This window comes from Passer domesticus, chromosome 17, assembly GCF_036417665.1.
Source record: "Passer domesticus isolate bPasDom1 chromosome 17, bPasDom1.hap1, whole genome shotgun sequence".
NCBI lineage: Eukaryota > Metazoa > Chordata > Aves > Passeriformes > Passeridae > Passer > Passer domesticus.
The window spans coordinates 5521246-5540501 of record NC_087490.1 but is presented as its reverse complement, the minus strand read 5'-3'; the positions used below and the strand labels follow the sequence as shown (position 1 = coordinate 5540501).

The 19256-nt window shown below is 55.5% G+C and overlaps 1 protein-coding gene across 1 annotated transcript; it reads left to right on the top strand.

The window, feature by feature from the left end:
• The first annotated feature begins 5131 nt into the window (after positions 1 to 5131).
• SLC25A1 (solute carrier family 25 member 1) lies at positions 5132 to 19185 on the top strand. Its single transcript, XM_064392198.1, has 9 exons — positions 5132 to 5293; positions 15207 to 15314; positions 15617 to 15716; positions 15941 to 16079; positions 16544 to 16628; positions 16788 to 16892; positions 17270 to 17385; positions 17703 to 17776; positions 17870 to 19185. Exons 1-9 carry the CDS (start codon positions 5203 to 5205, stop codon positions 17982 to 17984), a joined length of 933 nt encoding a protein of 310 aa, XP_064248268.1. The 5' UTR covers positions 5132 to 5202; the 3' UTR covers positions 17985 to 19185.
• Positions 19186 to 19256: the final 71 nt, after the last annotated feature.

Below are 19256 nucleotides of genomic sequence, written 5' to 3'. Positions count from 1 at the left end.
AGTCATTCACAGCAGGAAATAATTCCTGTATTAGGGATTAGGTGAAGGATTTACTTCATTTCATGAATTTGTGATGTCCAAGTTTTTGAAAACTTGGATAAGATTGTTTTGCTGAGAATCTGCTTTAAAGCTAAGCTTCTTGCTGATTCCCACCCCAGTGACACAGGGCTGGTGCTGTCCTGTAGAATGATCTGCTCATGCAGAACCTGCTGCAGCCTGCAGCATCTGGAGACCAACTTCCAGGCTTACGTCAGAGGGTAACTTGCATGAGACTACATACAGGCTTTTGCTGCCTCATGCTTTCACTGTGAGAAACAGAGTATGGATCTCCTTCTGTGTTAGGGCTCTTGGTATTTGTCAGACCTTAGGGGAATCTTCCCTGGTCTGTCAGACTTTGGGCCTATACAGATCTGGCATCAGAGAACACAAGCAATTCACAAGAGGAGTTCAGGAGGAATGCGTTGCTGGGGTAAGTCCTGTTTCTTATTTCATGTAATGGTGTGGTATTGTACATGACTTATTTCCCTTCCCCCCTTTTTAGGACTCTGTAATTAAATGGTAGCATAGCAGAAGGAAATTATCTGGAGTAACTTAGCTCCTTAAAAAAATAAAAACTCTAGGCAGTTGAAGTCTGTTGAAGTTTGTGCAAATAATAGGCAATAAAGACAGTAGTAATTGTAGGGTCAAAATCCTAATTCTGATTTAACAGTCTTTTAGCAGCTGCAGTGCTGAGAGCTGGCACTTCCAGCACAACAGGATCCTTGATTGGGCTGTGGGAAACAAGGAACAACTTTCTTTTTTTTTTCCTCTCTAGCAAATCCAGCAGCAGTTACTCAAAATCCAATAAATTTCCTTGATTTATTGAACTCTAAAACTGATAAACAAACCTCAGATGCCTACTCAAATGAGTGTGAGTAACTTTAGTACTTTGGCAAAGCTAACTGTCAACTGCTTGTAATTAATGCTTATGCTTGGATGTGTGATATCCTAATTGGCAGGCTAGGACTTGGCCTCTGAGAAATTCTTAGTGTGACTGAATCAGCATGACAGCTTTTCAATCTGCTGAAGAAAATGAGGCCAGAACTCTTGCAAATCTTGGGACAGGTACCCACTGTATGTTCCAGGTTCTCATAACAAGCAGTTTATCCAGTGTATGCAGTACCTTATGACAGTGTTATTTCTCATCTGTAAAGCTTCTTGCAGTCTTTCTGGGTCTCTTCTGTTCTGCTGTAAATGGTTTGGCTTTGCGCTTGGTTCTAAGCTGACCGTATTTCCTTTTTTGCTTTACAGAGTACCCCAAGACTGCTTCAATCTCATTTGTTTCCAGATAAGGACATAAGGCTGGAAAATGCTTGACGACACCAGAGTGCTGTGTGACACTGGTGTGTACTTAGGTTGTGGTTTGCCAAGTGAATGAGCCTTGCTATAGCAACCTGCAGGTGCACCAGTCCAGTTTAATGGATCTGGAGCCATTATTGTGCACCATCTACTTCAGCAGGTGTCCAACCTCCAGAGAGTTTGTCACTAGTCTAGCTTTCTCATTTTTCAATATTGTGCATTTTCTGTGGGCACCTTTCCAAAGGTACAGACAGATCCTGACTCATGTTTTACTAATACAACACTGCAAAATTGTTAGCATAGGTGTGTGGTTCAGTTTGTCTGGAGCCTTTGCAATCTTTCAAAAAGGCAACAGCATCCATCTGTTTTCTTCCAAGCTAATATAAAGGTGACAGCTTTTAAGCTTAAGATGAATTTGAAATACAATCAGTGAAGTCCTGTCTTTTATGTGTCAGAATTTAAAAGTCCTGAGTCAGGTTCTGAGCTTATTCAGTTATGCATTTCCTGTGTGGTTCAATGACTCAAGATTTTTTTTTTGTCTGTTGTTTTTAATCAAGATTGTAAAATTTGTTTGCCTAAAAATCTCCATTTCTCCTTTCCCCCCAGTGGTTATGAAAGGAAGGAATTACAAAGTCTTCTGGTATGTTGTTTTCCACAGCAGTAAGTTCTCCAATATTATGCAGAGCACAAATTTCCCAAGCACTGGTTATCCTGATGGGGAGCTAGGAGTGAGTTTGGGTGGGAAACGGTGCTTAATAAATCTTTGAATTGCTCTCCTTTTGTAAGGTACTCTTTTTTTCCACTTAGGGGTGGGGAAATGGCCTCATCAACTACTGATAAGAGTTTGTCAGCTGGAGTTGCTTTGTTGAGTAATACATCCTGCTGTGAGGGATTCACGACCATGGCAGGGCAGCAGCACATAATCAGTACATGCTGTACATGGGCTTTACTCTCTCCTGAGATGAGTCAGGCCTACGCAGATGTGAACATAACAGGGACTTCTGCGGTGCTTATGAGAGGCTCAGTCCTGGTAATCTCAGTGAATAATCTTGTGTAGCAACAGGAGCTCTTGCTGCATGTGTGCTCAAGTGGGAATCGTGTTCGTTGTTTGGAATAGCATCACCTTGCTTATAATCACAGTAGCTCCTGCAGCACACACTTCAAAGCTGGGGAAATGACTCAAATCTGCAGTATTTTCATTTCTTGAAGCCAGTTATATGCAGGATCTGTTTGGCATAAAGGAATTGTTTTGTCTTGGTAGGGAACCTGAGAGAAAATGAGTTTTCTTATTTCAGCATAACACCGCAAGTGATGGGGATTAATAATGCATGGAAAGGTTTGTAGTAGTTGATGAGTTGTAACAATTATGATAATACATCTGTTAATTCAGTGAAATGAAGAGGTTCTTTGATCTCAGGATATATAATAGGAAATGATGTGCCCCATACTGACCGCTCATGGTCTCTGAAACCATGGTGTGCTGTCTAGTGCCAAGTAAATAAAAGTAATAATAATAATTTTAGGGAGGGACAAGGGAGGAATAAGGTGGAACTAAGAGTTGTCCTGTAAGCATGTGCTTCTGAGGATCCAGAAAACTGTCTGCAATTGCTGCTTGTGTTTGAAAAAATAAATTGTGAAAGTTGCTTTCATTTTCAGTAGCTCTTTTCAATTCTGATTATTAGGGCCTGGAGAAGTGCCATGAGACACACAGGCTGCAGTAGCACCTGACTACATATTTCACAATTCTTGTGTCTTTGTATGCCAGCAGAAACAAGCACCAGCCACCAGCAAGGGAAATGAGTTCAGATTGTCACAGGGTTGTTTCTATGAACATTCCTGAAGCGAGAGCAGTAACGTGGTGGGTTTGATATTGCTCTTCTATGCTTTGACCATGCATTTCTTTGGAGATGCTCTTGACTATGTGAGCCTGGTCAAGTATTTATTTTCACATAACTAATGGGATTGAAAACATCCTTTTGCAGCCCCTGGTATTTCAGGGATTGTTTATCTTGTTTCACTGTTTCTCCTTCAGGCTTTCTGCTGACAAGTGGTGTTAGCAGCTTCTTGGAGGTCAGGTCCTTGCAGGAGATGGCTTGCAATCTGCATGTGATTAAATATGAATAATCCTTTCCCTGTTCAGCAAGGTAAGCACTGCTGAGAATCCCATTGAGTCTGATGTGAATTAAGCATGTGGTGTGGTATTTTCTTGGACAGGATGAGGCTGTACACAGGCCTTGGTGATTGGGGAATCTGTAAGAGCCAGTGTTTGTTGTGAAGGTAATCATGGCCTCACAGCACAGGGTGTACGTGTCTGCAGGCAGATGTGAAAGCCATGATGATTTGATGGAAAGGTATGAGGAGTTACAGAGGTTAATCAGAAATCCAAATGCATTTGTTTGTTTGCTGTGTTTGAAAGAATTTATCTTATCTTTACCATTCTAATAATGCTAATCTGAACATGAGCAGCATTTGTGACCAGGACTATGACTGTTTCTTCCTTTCCTTCACATGTTAATTCCTCCCCCTCCTTTACTGCCCTGTGTTAAAGGAGGGGGGCCTTAGACTTGGCATGAGACCACTCTATGCCTATTTTAACTCTGTTGTGAAACCACATACAGTTCTGATCTCACCTGGGGGTGAGTTTTGCAATGCATATATGTTTGCTTTTAACCCTGGCAGAATAAAGATGCTTCAGTTTCCCAAAGGGTTTTTCTGCCAGTAGTTCAGCCATGAAGCCAGGGCTGTGTAGCTGCAGAGTGAGCTCTTGGATGGGGCTGGCAGCTACCAGATTGCTGAGTCTCGTTAAGCAAAAACCATGTCACAAAGCACACAGAGAGCAAGTCTGGACAGGAGCATGTTTTATGCATAGCTGGAGGTGACTCCTTGCACAAAATGTTCGTTCTTTTGGGTAATGTGGCTGCTCCAGATGTAAGGGAGAGCACAGTTCTGGAGTACAGCTCCAGTGTTCCCTGGTGTCTGCGAAATCCTGGATGGAAATGAAAACAGTGTTGGTTTCTTTTCCTGCATCCTGTAAATACAGCTTTTGGACATAAATTAGAGCAGGGCAGTCTTCCTGTGTGTGTAGATAAAGCAAAAAAAAATCCTAGTGCAATTTGTACAGCCCAGTCATTGAGGAGCAACAGATAATACACCCACCATCCCCTCCTCCAAAAAAAAACCACAACACAAACAAACAAAAAAAAAAAAAAAAAAAAAGAAAACCACCAAAAAAACCCCAAAGCACCAACCCACCTCGGCTAAGCCCAGAGTGTCATTGCACTCACGGCAGCCTTTTAATTTGAGAATGTTTTTGTTTCTCTTCCGCCTGCGCTGGGCGTTCACATGCGCTTCCTACCCCGGGCGTTCCTGGTCAGAAAGGATTCGAGCCAAGGGCCCGAGATGAGCAAACCCTCCCGTTCCCCTCGCCTCGGACGGTGCGCGCAGGAGCACCCTGCTGTGTATCCCCGCTGACCGAGGGCTTCGGCGTGGTTCAGAGCTGCTCCTGCCCTAAGCGTGCCCGGGGGTGCTGGTGCTGCTCAGGAGAGGGGGCACCGCTGCCCACGTCCCCCCAAGGGCCGGCATCTCTCCGTACCCACGCGGAGGCTTTTCCCGTGGATTCCCGGGAGCGGGCTGAGCAGCCCCCCGTTCCCGCAGCTCCGAGGGCCGGGCGGGGTCACGCTGCCGCCCTGCCTCCGCCCAGCCCCTGCCCCGCTCCCCGCAGAGCCGCTCCCCACGTCCCCACGGGCCGCCCCCGCCCCGCCCCGCGAGGATGTGACGCCGCCGGGGCCGCCCCTCGCGGGCGCGGCTCTGAAATAGGGCTCGGCCGCCGCCGCCGGGCAGCCGGAGCCGCGGAGCAGCGCGGCCATGCCCGCCCCCGCCGCGCCCCGCAGCCTGGCCGCCGCCGCCCCCGCCGGCAAGGCCAAGCTCACGCACCCCGGCAAGGCCATCCTGGCAGGTAAGGGGCTCCCGGGGCTCTGCTGGGGACGGGGCTCGCCCCGCCGCTGCCAGCGTGGGCATCCGGCTGGGCGGAGGCTGCCGGGCCCGCCCCGGGGCGGTGGCGCTCCCGCAGGTGCCGCTCCATCCCGGGACTGCCGCCCCTCTGCCCGCGGAAGGCGGCCCCGCTGCACCGCGGTTTCCCTTCAGCCACAGCCGAAGAGCTCCCGCAGCTGCATCCCGAGCCTGGACGCTGGCTGCGGGTTCCTGCTATCCGCGGGAACCCCAGCGTCTTGCCAGGCTGTTTGTGCAGCCGGTGGTCCAGCCGGGAAGGTGCTGGTGGGCTCGGACAGGACGCGCGGCGAGCGGCACTCGGGGTTCAGCGGTGTTCAGCAGGAGGGAGCGGAGCTGATGGGAGAGGCTGGTGGCAGCGAGGGCCCCACATGCTCCCCCGAGGGTGTTGAGGGACAGGGCTGAAGCAGCAGCAGTCGATTGTCCCTGTCCTAGCTGTGTCCCACAGGCTGCGCTGATACAGCTCCTCCAAAGGCTGCTTGCTTCCTCCTTTGTGCCTGAGCATCAGTCTTGGATCAGGGCGTGTTTTCCCGTCCAGTTCTGACCACTTCCATGGGATCAAAACAGTAATGCACCGAGTGCAGCAGTAACTGCAGAGTTAATGCTCTGCCTCCTGCTTGTGGCTGTTTCGAGCTCTGAGCTGAATGGAGTCCAAGACAGTCGCAGTCTTGTTAAACTCCTTTGTAGCTGTTCATTAGCTCCCTGGTTTCTCCTGCCAGTCGCAGGACAATTCCCAGAGTGGAGATTAGCGTCTTTGTTTTGAAATGAGCCATCGCAGCCTCGACATGATTGGCATGTTTAAAGCTTTTGTGTTTTCCAGCCAATTCCCCCTCCTACGATTGTGCCTTTGTTTGTGTGCCCAGCTCCCTGCTCCCCTCCAAGGGCAGAGCTGCAGCCTCCAGGAGCGGGACCGGGGAGCAGCGGGGCAGTGCCCGCACGGGGAGCGGGGCCGCGGCCGCTCCGGCCCTGCCACCGGCCCTGCCCCCGCCCCGGCCTCCCTCGCAGCACCGGGAGAACTGGCGGTGGTGGACGCGGCCGCTGGAGCGTGCAGAGGGTGCCGAAGCCTCCCAGCCTCCGGGAAGGGACTTTGCCATCACTCGGCTGCCTGGCCAAAGGGCTGGGGCACAAGGAGGAGGCAGCCTCCAACGAGAGGGTGACTTTTCACTCAAGTGTGCCCTTTGGTGAGACTGGGTTCCTCCAGAGCTCTGTACCCCTCTCTGCTGCCCCATATCAAAGTGGGTGGGTTTTTTCATGCCTCTTGACTTAAGGTCTTTTAAATAGGATTTAATCCAGTTTTAGGATGAAAAGGACAGGATGTTTCCTTCTTGTTCACCCTTCTCAGTCTTTCCCAACTTGCTGTCCATGTGCAATGAAAGCATCAGGTGGTCACTGCCTGGACCAACATACCAGGTTACTTTCATAGATCTTGTGTAGATCTGTAATCAGGATCATCAGCTTACCAGAATCAGCCTCCTGCAAGAGAGGTTGCAGCAGACTTGCAGACGTAGATGAAGAACTCTATTGAGATGCTGGTCTTCTCCTCACAGGCTGTAATCAGTGTAATTGGTTAATGGGCAGAAGTCCAGCCAAGCCTCTGTGGCATCTAATTGTATTAAAGAACCACAGAAATGGGAGAAAGCTGCTGTTAACTCCCTGTGCTCTGGTCTGCTCAGCCCTCCAGCCCCTCGCCGGGGGATGCAGTGCTGTTTGTGGCTGCCTCTGCTGACTTTAAGGGGTTTGCTGACGCTCTCAGAGTTTCTCATCTGACATCTGTCTGCACAACAGGGATGTGTGCTCCACGTTCTGGTGAGCTGGAGGTGTTAAGATGGAACATTCCTGCTGTGCTTCATCAGCCTGTGCTGGTGGAGTTAAATAAGCCATCATCCCTCCCTGGGTGCATATCTGTTCCCAGACCCTTTGTGTAATTGGGATCCTCTGCCAGGGAGGCACAGCTCCCTCAGCTGCCCAGACCTCAACAGGCTGGGGGTGGCTCTTTTCTGAAGAGATGCAAGTAAAGCTCTGGCTGCCAAAAGCTCTTCTCCTTCAATTGTCACAACAGACAAAATGCAAGGTTAAAAATTAATTTGCTAATGGGCCCTCCTTTGTCCAAGCAGCTGCTGTGTGCCAAGGCAGCACTTCACCTTGCAGTGACAACGCTGCTGGTGCTGCTGTGGCCACGTGTGGCCTGAGCACATGAAGGCAGCTCGGCCTCTTCTGCTGGATAACAACCTGTTAGCAGGTGGGCCAGGAGCCCAGCCCTGTCTCTGGCCTCCCACAGCCAGCCTTCCTGTTTTGTGCTGTGGTTTCCAAACAGCCCACCAGACTCCTGTCCCTCCCACCAGCATCCTGAAGGGCTGGGTGCTGCTGGTCTACTGTGCTCCCAACACAGGGCCACACTGCAGTGGGGAGCTTCAAATAAAGGCAGTTAAGTGGTGAGACAGGAATGCTGGTGGCAAAGTCATCAGTCATCTCTGGGAATCCTGAGAGTGCTCCTTCACTGGGTTTGGGATGCCACGTTGGCAGCTCATTTTGGTGCTGTTGGGTCAGCTCAAGTCAGCCTGCAGTGTGGGCTATTTCCAGCCCAGCACAAATGGTCTTTGCCATTTGCAGGCAAAGCCTCCCACCCTTGCCCTCCTCTTGAGAACTTTGCTCGTGATTATCAGTGCTCCTTTGATGAAAGGCTTTGCCTGCCCTCGCCAGAGTTAAGTACAGCCTTATTCTGTTTCTAGCCAGCTTTGAAGCCTGGGGTCTGCTCCCTCCCACGGAGAAGCCCCAAGCTGCCTTGCTCTCTGCATGGCATCTCTGCTCACCCGGGGGCTGTTGCACAGTTGCTGTTTCTACCTACACCTAATCCTGCCTGGCCAGGGGGGCAGGATGCCTGGGTGTTATCCTACACAGTGCTGGATTTGGAAAGAGCTCACAGGGGTTGTGGCTGCTACCCTGGTGTTGAGTACCACTGGCAAATAACAGTGATGTGCACCAGGGTCCTAGAGGGAGCATGGGCAGGGGAGGAGGACTGCAGGGAGAGGGTAGGGCATGAAGCAGAGTTCAGCTAGGGAGCCCAGGCTTCTGAACAAAGCAGTAATTGGAGCTTCACTTTCCTCTTCTTTGTTAATCCTTGATATTATCTTTCTTAGGGAATGCTGTACCTGCAGAGGAAACGAGTCAAGGACTGGGTGTGAAAGCTGAGACTTGCCTTTTGCAGAGCAGGTCTCCTTTCCCAAAAGTCCCAAGTCCATCTGGATTTCCAGGGCCATTGCTCTCAGGAGAGGGTGCGAGTGAGGGAAGCTGTGCTGCTGTGAATGGCTCTGGTCCAGCACACTCCCTGGTTTTGAGATAATTGCCTGGTGCTCCCAGCAGAGTAGGGGATGTTTCTCCCTTCCTGCTGAGCCGAGTGGAGGCCAAGTGCAGCCAGGGGGAAAGATTGGAGAGCGTGGAGAGAGCCAGTCCTGCCAGGTCTGCTGGCCCTCAGTACCTCACTCCTGCCTGCGGCTTCTCCCTGCAAGTGCCTCCTGTGGCTATCATCTGTTTGGGGAGTGGGGCACAAAGACCATGCTTGTGAGTCCCTGAGGTCTTGAGTGAGTCCCTGGCTGCCTGGGAACCCTCATGGGCTGCAGTGGAAACCTATAAGAGCCCCAAGGCTCCTGGTGGGAGGAGGATGTCAGCCCCAGGGCCAGGAAAGTGTATTGGGGTGTCCCTTTGGTCTGAATGGATTCTGTATGAGCTGGGGTTAACCCTGGGCTCTGAAATGTGAGTTTCTGAGATTTTTCACATGCCTGATGTTCTGCTTGACATTCTGCAGGCAACCATTTTCTCTGGGTTGATGTAAATGATCAGAAGGAGTCGTCCGTCTTCCCGAGACGATGAGCACCATGAGCTGACAGCTTGGGGATGTTGCAGCATCTCTCAGCTCTGATGGTGCTGTGTGGTGCATGCCAATGCAGCCTCCCTGCTCCTGCTTGTGCCCTGAGGTCTCAGGTCATCTCTTGACAGCAGGGATTGTTTTTTTTGGCCATCTCTTCTCCCTCTCTGTGCTCCAGTGCTTGGTACAGCAGTCACTCCCCTGTGCTGGGGGCTGGGAGATCAGAGCCTGTCCCCAGGGAAGTCTCAGTCCTGGCAGTGGCTCCTTCATCCAGCTGTGCTGTGGGAGTCATCCAACAGCCCTGGCCTCCAACATCAGCTCCCTGTTGAATGTCTTAAAAGAGTTTTCCAAGAGACACTTGGAAAGTTGGTGTCTGAAGTTGAGTGGTGGGATGGCCAGGAGGCAGCTCATGATGACAAAACTGGAGCCTTGAGGTGTGCAGGGCAATGGGGAGAAGGTGACTTGAGCAAGACAAAGAACCTGGCAGTGCCCAAAGGTGGAATCAGCCCCAAAGGCAGAGGCTGCTGTGACTGCGAGCATGGGGAAATGGCTTCTGCCATTATACTCACAGCTGAGAATTGTAATAATGATTAATTGTCATATTGAGAAGTAAATGCAAAGAGGTGATGAATGAGCAAGTTGTGAAAGGACAGCCTGTTCAAACAGGACAGTTCCAGTAAGATTCAGGACAAACGGTTTCATCCCACCCGTAGCGTTATCTGCAGCACTGTTTGCACGGGGCTGTTTGCCCACAGTGGCACAGGGTACAGAGGGGCACCTCTCATGTTTGCCATCCTGTTCCATTGGGGGTTCAGCCTGCCTGTAGCACCCTCCCATGACCAAAACAGCTGTGAATGTCTGCTTACTGCTGGGCATGCTGAACCCCTGTGCTCCCCACTGGCCTTGCCCCTGTCAGGTGGGAGGGAGACCTGAGCCCCAGCGTGGGGACAGACACTCTCTGAGCCTGCTGACCTGTTGCAGGACATGTTTTTTCCCTTCTAACCAAAACACAGGCAAACTTCTGGCAGCCTGGTTTGGGGAAGCAGCATTGAGTCAGACTTTTGGTGGCAGAGCTGGCCCCGTGGTGGTTTTCCACAAGGATGTGGCTGTGGATGGGTGGTGAAGGACTGTCCGTGGCCAGAGGAGGTGCCCGGGTGAGGACAGCAGTGCTGGAGCTCTGCCGAGAGCCAGCTGTCCTGGAGAGCTGCAGCCCCAGCCAGGCTCCTGCCTGCTCCTGAGCCCCCAGTTTCACAAGATGGCCCGTGGTGGGAAGTGCCGGGAGGGTGGAGCTGTTAAACCCGTTTCACCGCTGCAGGCAGGCAGGGCAGGATTGCTCCACGGCAATGGATGGGTGAAGAGCAGCCTGGATGGCTTCCAGGGGGGTTGGTCCCTCAGTGAGGGTAGCAGGGGGCAGTCTGGGCTGCAGAGACCTGTCACAAGTTCCCACAGAACTGGTGGGTATTTCTGCCTTCCTGATTCGTAGCAGCCTGATGGTCTTTGGTTCTTGGGGTTTTTTCTTCCTTGTTTCCCCAGCTCCAAAAGCAGTGTTGGCTAATTAAAAGGGCACCAAGTCCCCTTGTGAGAGTGCTGCATACTGTAAGCACAGCATCCAGGAGCTGGGCTGGATTGCACCCTGTGCCTGTAGTGTATGGTCCATGTCACCCATGTCACCCACTCAGCTGACCCTATCCAGCTGCACCTTCTGCACGTGGGCTGGGAGCCCCCAAAATGGGGAACTCGGGGCTCAGCCTGCCCTGAGAGCCTGTTTGTGCCTTCCCCCCATCCTCAGCCACCCGGCTGACAGAATGGAGAAGCTCCAGGCATGGGCCCTGTGAGAGCTCTGCTGCTTTGCTTCCAGACCCTTAGGAATAGTTTCCTCTGGCCTGAAAGGATCCTAACGAATCTGAAGTTAAAAGGTGCTTTTTATATGGAAATCAGGTGCTGGTATGTCAGCATGTGAAATTGCTTTTAAAATGGAGAGACTGAAATTGCTCCCCAGGTGCTCACTTCTCATCAGAGCTGCACAGACACCTGCTGCTCCATCACTCTGCAGGAGCAGGATGCTTTTGCAGGCACAGCCACTTGCAGGAGTGGCAGAGGGGCCAGTGCCACCCCTGCCCCTCTGTGTCTCCCAGACAGGGCAGTGGGTGTTCATTGGGGCACTTGCCTCTGGGTGGGAGTTTGCAGAGGGTGACACTGCTAGTCCTGGCTGTGCAGCCTTGGTTTGTGTCACTCCTGGGGCTCTGCTTGTCTTCCCCATCGCAGCTGCATCCTCCCACCTTCAGTGCTGCCCTGGGTCTGGAGCGGGGGTCCCTGGGTCAGAATTGTCAGTGGTGTCCCAGAAGCTGCTCATGGACAGTGTGTGGGGCTGAACCTGCGTGTGCTGATGCCATCACGTGTTGTGTGAGCATTGCAGGGGCAGCACCCTCCCACTGTCCCCAGAAAACCCTCTTTTCCCTCCTGCCAGCTCTCCCCAGCCGTGCCCAAGGGCTGCAGGCGTGTCCTCAAAGGACGGGGCCTCTCCACTAGGGAAAGCGAAACTTTTTCTGGGAAAACTCTGCCAGGGTATTTTTCCCTTCTCTCCCTTCCCGCTGAGCCTGCAATGTCAGGATAGCTGGCAGCTGAAGCACTTGCAGGCTTGCAGCAGGCAGGGAGCCATTCCTGGTGCTGGGAGTGGGATCCCCCTGCCGGGGGCACCTTCCCTGGGGCCGGGCAGAGCGACCTTCCCTGAAGGACATTCCCTGTCCTCTGGCTCCCATTCCCTGTCCTCTGGCTCCGCTGCATCCAGCGAGCAGCCAGAGCCTTGGCCTGGCATCCCAGCTGCCCCGCTGCTCTTTCACCTCCTGAGTGCTGCTGTTCCTGCTGACTCCGCGGTGTTGCAAGAGCTGGAGCTGCTGTGTAAAGTCCGGGTAAACAGGTTGCAAAGTCCCTGCAGCCCTGGAGAGGAAGGGGATTGGACAAAGCTGCTGCTCTTGAGCAGTGGGGTGATTTATTTGCATAGGATGAGGCTTCTGCTGGGGTAAAACTGTGTGGGGAGAGGAGATGACAGCAGAGCAGGACCTCTGATTGGTCTTGCTTCCAGGGGGCTGCAGGGCAGGTGGCCTGTGCCACCCTGTGTCTCTGTGGGCAAAAGAAAATGGATTGAAATTGCCACAAGGCATGGAGTGTGTCCAGAGTGTCTGCTCTTTGTGCACCTTCCCATGGGATTTTAGGCCAGAACAACACTGGGGAACAGGGAGGGGACCTGGCAGCATGGGTGCCCTGTTCCTTCACCCTTGGCTAGGGGAGCCTCATTGCCCCAGAGCTGCCAGTTCCCAGGAACAGCGTGCTGTTCCTTTGCTGGCCTCCAGTGGATGGCTTTGCCCTTGGGATGCTGAGAGGAGCCTCTGTCTCCCCTGCATGCAAGTGTGACCACTGAGGCTGTGTGCAGGTTGCAGGAGGTGCAGCATCTCTCCCTGTAGCACTTGGTGTGGCTGCCATGAGCTGAGGTGCTGGTTGCCCCTGGACTGCTGCTTGTCCTGGGTGCTCCCCTCCTGTCTGGCTTCTGGGTGTGCTGGGGGAGGAGCTGGTGCTGGGGGACTGAGAGAGAACAAATATTCATGGTGCTTAAAACATCCAGCACTTCAGTTCTGCAGCGTGGGAGGGAGGGAAGTGGCCTTGGCAGCACTCGGGGTGTGCATGTGGCTGTGGTGGCGCAAGGCTGGTGGTGTGTGGCAGTGTGGAGAGGTGCCAGCTGGTGCTCAGCTTTTTGGGGACTGTTGCGCCCGACTGGAGGACATTGCTCCTCATCAAGCTGCTCTCTGGGGGCTGCCAGCTGCTCCTGCAGGAGCTGTTTCTCTTTGCAGGAGAAATGAGCGTTCGTCCACCCCCCTGCCATGGGACCTGCAGTGTCCGCCACTCTGACGGACACGCCAAGGGCAGCAGAGGGTTGAGGGGGCAGCAGAGGCGTGCTGGGGACCCTGGGGATGGTGGCTGTCTCCTGTGATGCCCCAGGGGAGCTGCTGGCTGGCTGCAGTGCCGTGAGCTGGCCCTGTTTCCTGCTGTGCCCCCAGAGCAGCGGAGGCGTCAGGGCTGGCAGTGGTCACCAGCACCGCCTCCTGAGAAGAGCCTGCCTGGGCTGGGCTGGGCTGGGCAGCTCCAGCCCCCCTGGGAACACAGTGGGAAACAAGGAGCCTTTGTTTGCTGTGGCAGAGCCGGGCTGGCCTCTCGCCCTGTCCCCACGGGGCCGGGATGCTGCCCAGCTGGGCTGGCATGTCCTGCCTGGGGCACTCAGTGCCGCGGTGTCCCCGTCCCTGCCGTGCCTGTGGGAGGAGTGGGATGCTCTGTGAGCACGAAGCTGAGCTTTGCATTGCCCCAGCTGTTTTGAGGCTGGCCCGGCTTCTTGGCTCCCTGGGTAAGAGGTGCAGCCTGGTGCTTTTTGTGCCTGGGAGGAAGAACAAGCATAAGGCTGTTTTAGGATCGGTTCTGCTCCGCTGCTGGAAGGAATGTGGGGAGGCTGCTTTTCCCTTCCCTCTAGAAGGACTGGGCTGAGAGGAGGCAGCAGTGCTCCTGGGGATGCCAGTTGCCAGTGGCACTGACAGGGGGAAGCTGGCAACACCAGAGAGATCTCTTGCATGTGTGGGGACCATGCAGAAGAAATACGACTTTGTGAGAAAGTCTGCTGGTCCAAGGAGTAGGTGCTGCCTGCTGTTGTCACAGGGAGCAGCCATGGGCTGTGGTGTCCCCTATCAGCATCCCTTCATGGTGTTACTTTGGGGGTGCTGATAAGCAGAGCTGTGCCATGTGGCCCAGCCTTTGCTTCACTGCAGAGCAGGATAACAACCACTGCACCCAGTCCCATCCCTCCTACAGAGGCAGTGTGTTCCCTGCTGGGGTGTCCCCTGGGCTGTGGGCTCCAAGCCTGGCAGTGGGGGCCCCAGCCCTGCTGAGTCACACCAAGGCCATGGCCAGGCTGGAGGAACCACTGGAGGCTGTATAGGAGACTGGGAGCCCCAGCTGGGAGCTGACCACACGGTGTGCCCCAGCCTGTGGGCTGGAGCATGATTCACCTTCCCTGGGCAAGGAGCAGGGAGATCCTCAGGGTGCTCAGAGTGGTGTTGATCCCAGGGGCAGCACCCTGTGCCCTGTCCTGGGCAGAGCAGGGTTGGCCCTGTCAGACCTGAGGGAGCTCAGCCTGTGCTTCCTCTGGTGCCCTGTCAGACCTGGGGGAGCTCAGCCTGTGCTTCCTCCTGGTGCCCTGTGAGACCTGAGGAGTTCAGCCTGTGCTTCCTCCCGGTGCTGCCAGCACAAAGGGCTCTGGCTGCTCAGTGGGACCTGGCCACACTTTGATGCTGTGTGATCCATCGTGGCTGCATGGGCTGAGCCCAGCTCCCCCAGCACAGGTGGGTGCAGCTGCAAGGGCTCCAGCCATGCTGAGGAGAGCCCCAGAGCTGAGAGCCAGCATCCCTTGCTGCCCAGGCCATCAGGAAAGGCTGCAGCCAGTGTAATCAGTGCCCAGCAGCCACCACTGCAGGAGCCCAGGGCAGCCAGACAGGCTTGATGATAATTGTGCTTCCTGCCAGCACAGCCAGGTCTGCAGATGGGCTCCTGCTGGTGTGGGGAGTGGTGTGGGCAGCACCACTGGGTTTGTACATCCCAGTGCTGGCAGCTCACCTGGAGGTGCAAGGCTCTAGAGAGGGAGAAGTGCCTTTGAGGGGCAACACACAAAATAGGCAGCCATGGGTGAGGTGTTCTGCCCTGTTTTCCCACCCCTTTGCCCAGTCTCCTCAACAGCTCTTGCCGTGGCAGGGCAGTGATGTCCATTCAAGGCACTGGGTTGGCACAGGGCTCTGCTGCTGCGTGGAGTCCTCAGGGTTTTGATGAGGACAGAGATGTCATGTCCCAGCCCAGACCTGGCTGCCAGAGGTCCCAGGCTCAGCCATCATGGAGCTGGGAGCAGCCATGTGGCAGTGAATAGGCACAATGCTGCTCCTGCCTCAGTGTCCCTTCCTCTCCCCTGCAGGTGGCCTGGCTGGAGGGATCGAGATCTGCATCACATTCCCCACCGAGTACGTGAAGACTCAGCTGCAGCTGGATGAGAAGGCAAACCCTCCCCGCTACAAGGGCATTGGTGAGCAGCCCCTCGCTGGGTTTGGGGCTGCTGGGGGGGCCTGGCTGGTGCTGGGGGGGCCTGGCTGGTGCTGGGGTTTGGCAGGGCAGGGCTGGGGGGGCCTGGCTGGTGCTGGGGTTTGGCAGGGCAGTGCTGGGGGGCCTGGCTGGTGCTGGGGTTTGGCAGGGCAGGGCTGGGGGGCCTGGCTGGTGCTGGGGCTTGGCAGGGCAGGGCTGGGGGGGCCTGGCTGGTGCTGGGGTTTGGCAGGGCTGGGTGGTGCTCGGCGTGGCGGCTGACGGCGGCCGCGCTGTGCTCTGCCGCAGGGGACTGTGTGAAGCAGACTGTCCGTGACCATGGCATCCGGGGGCTGTACCGGGGGCTCAGCTCGCTGCTGTACGGCTCCATCCCCAAGGCTGCTGTCAGGTACGTGCCCCCGTGGCAAGGGGTGAGTGGGAGGGACCCCCAACAGCAGCAAACGAGGGGGTGGCTTTGCCCTTGGTGTCTCTGTTGGTGTTTTACCAAAGCCATGTGGTCTCCCAGGCAGGGAGGGCCCTCTCACAGGGTGTGCAGCTGCTCTTGGATCCAGAGCAGGGGGGTGCAGACCCCTGTCCGGGTGCCCAGGGGTTGGCACGGTGGCTCCTTTGCAGGTTTGGGATGTTCGAGTTCCTCAGCAACCAGATGAGAGACGAGCAGGGGCGGCTGGACAGCACGCGGGGCCTCATCTGCGGGCTGGGGGCTGGCGTGGCTGAGGCTGTGGCCGTGGTCTGCCCCATGGAGACTGTGAAGGTGGGTGGCTGTGGCTGCCACTGTCCCCTGCCTTGGCACCCCTCGCTGGGCTGGGAGGGGAAAAACCCAGAGATGCCCAACTTTTGGGAACCTGAGGGCTGCATGCATTTGCCCAAGAGAGTTTTGTAGGGCTGGATCTGATGCTGGAAAGCTCTGTGGAGGTCAAGTCAGGTGGCCCTGGCCTCTTCCCCACTCCAGGGAGGAGCCCCAAACCAGGAACCATCTTGTCACCCATTTTATGAGTGCAAGGCCCACATGGCTGCTTGCAGCAGCAGTTTCCCACGTTTTCCTCTGCAAGATGCCCTGCTGGCCGTGGGCACAGGCTTCCCCCTGATCTCTCCCAGAGCTGCGTGGCTGCGTGGCTTGTCTCTGGTCTTGGGACTGTCCCTGGAACAAGGCAGGAGGTGGCTGCCAGCCCTTGGGGCCATCGCATCAGCCAGGACAAGCACATGATCTCCTTGTAGGTGAAGTTTATCCATGACCAGACCTCTCCCAACCCCAAATACCGTGGTTTCTTCCATGGCGTCCGGGAGATCGTTCGGGAACAGGGTGAGTCCCAGGAAAGTGGCACCCTGACTCCCTGAGCACTGCCATGCTGTGGGGACAGGCTGGGAGGTGGTGGATGGGCACAGGCTGGGACAGGTGGCCTGGAGAGATTTTTCTCTGCCACTTGAGGCTGGTCTCCCCTCCAACACCCTCTTCTTGCAGGACTGAGGGGGACCTACCAGGGCTTAACTGCAACCGTCCTGAAGCAAGGCTCAAACCAGGCCATCCGCTTCTTCGTCATGACCTCCCTCAGGAACTGGTACAAAGGTATGGTGCCCTTGGCCCCCCAGGCCACCCTGGCTGTGCCTCTGGCTCCCTGGCCACCCTTGGGAGCTGGGATGGTTCTTCCTTCCACACACCCCGTTTCTCATGGCTCACTTGGAATGTGGAAGATGGATACTGGGGTGGGGTGGCACCAGCTTGTGGGGCTGATGGGTCCTGGTGCTGGAGTATCACTTTGACACCCACCCTGAGCCCCACAGTGTGGTGTGGGCTCTGTGGGGCGCGTGCTCCTGGACAGTCCCCAGCTCAGCACTGCCCCCTGACCACAAGCAGCCAGACCTGGGACCTTCCTTGTGGGCTCCTTTGGGAATGCATGCGGGAATCCTGCCACCACTATGCCCTGACCCTCTCTTCCTTCCCAGGGGACAATCCCAACAAGGTCATGAACCCCTTCGTAACAGGGGTGTTTGGAGCCCTTGCTGGAGCTGCAAGTGTCTTCGGCAACACCCCCTTGGATGTGGTGAAGACCAGGATGCAGGTACAGTGCCAGGGCCTGCTGTGGGACTGCTCTGCCTGCAGCAGGCTGGGGACACCCACTGCCTGGGAGCTGTTTGCTGCAGTCCCTGGGGCAGGCACACAATGCCTGCAAGGTTTGGTGTGGGAGATGTCTGGGATTGCTCCTGTGCCATGGGGAGTGTTTGCATGGAGGTGAGGACATCCCTGTGGGGTCTGATGTCCTGCAGCAGTTGAGAGAGATCAGTTCCTCATGGCACACCCCCAGCTCTCTGCCTTGCCCCTGAACTCCCCCAGATGCAGATGTCTGTGGCCTCTGATCCTGCTTTTCCCTTCCCACAGGGGCTGGAAGCGCACAAGTACAAGAACACCTGGGACTGTGCCTACCAGATCATGAAACATGAAGGGCCCCTGGCGTAAGCTCTGCAGTGGGGGTAGCTGGTGGGGATGGGCAGGGAAGGGGCTGTGAGGGGACCCAGCCCCACGGTCCCCCTCTCTATTCCTGGCAGGTTTTACAAGGGTACAGTGCCTCGCCTGGGCCGTGTGTGTCTTGACGTGGCCATCGTCTTCATCATCTACGATGAGGTGGTCAAATTCCTCAACAAGGTGTGGAAAACGGACTGAGGGGCCGGGCCAGGCAGCCCCCGCCTCCTGTGCCCCGCAGGGCTTCAGCTGGAGAGCAGAGACCAAACCCACACCCTCCTGCGGCACTGCTGGGGCCAGGTCTGCCCTGCACACCCCAAACCTGGCCACCTTTATCTTTAGGAACAGGCTCTGGAGCAGGTTAAATTACTAGTTGTGTGCTGAAAGGAGCAGGGAGGGAGCTGCATCCCACAATCCCAACCCCCAGTATCCTAGTCATGCCCACCCCAGTCTCCTGGTGACACTTTCCCCCAGCCCCACATCAGCTATGTGTACTGGTTAACCAGGCTGAGATGTCCCTTGGACAGTGGCCTTGGGGCTGCCAGGAGCTCCTGGCTGCCTCAGGAGCAGCTCTTTTGGGGGCACTGAGAGCCCCCTTGAGCCATGTGGGTGCAATGCCAAACTGTACATCACAAGCTGTCAGTGGGCTGATACCATGGCAGGGTCACAGCAGCTCTTGGAGGGGGCCCAGCAGCCCTGCACCCCCTGGGATGGGAGAGCAGTGACCCTCTGGTGTGACCCCAAGCCCCCTCCTCCCTCCCTGCCAGCTCCAAGACCACCGGCCTGCAACATCCCATCCCATCCCAGGGATCCTGGGAGCAGCAGTTGCCCAAAATTGCACATGCAGCCAGGCCTTTAGTTCTGCTCACTGTGGGCTGGGGTTGGGGTGGGCCGGGTGCCCCCTCACCCGCCGTTTACAGCCGAGTCGTGCGTGCCAGCCGGGCCGAGGAGCTGCAGCCCCAGGCCGCAGGCTTGGCACCCTCGGCCGGGGGTGCCAACCCCTTTCTTCTGCCACATTCCCCCGTCTGCCCTCCCGCCGCGTTCCTGTGGTGCCGTAGGTGATCCCGTAGCTTTCGGAGCTTTAGAGCTTCACGCTGACTCACTAACACCCATGGCCGTGGGGCTGGAGCCCTGCCCTGCCCGTGCCAGGCTGGCCCCACTGGATTTGTGCCAAATTTCTCCCTGAGGGAGCTGGGGATGCAAGAGCCAGGGCTCAACCCATCCCTCCTCCCTCTTGTAGCCAGCGATGAGCTCAGCCTTAACACTGGAGGGTGAAGGAGGAAAGCCTGGGCACGGTTTACCTGCGGCTTTTGGCTCTGAAGCCAGTGAGGGTTGCATTAGTTTTTTTTTTATTGTTATTCTGTTTTACATTCGCAATCTGAATAAAATCAGTCTGGCTTTAGCGGCTGCGTTGGCGTCCAGCTGTGCTGAATGGGCAGTGAGTGGCTCCTGCCCTGTGGGTGGGGGACGGGG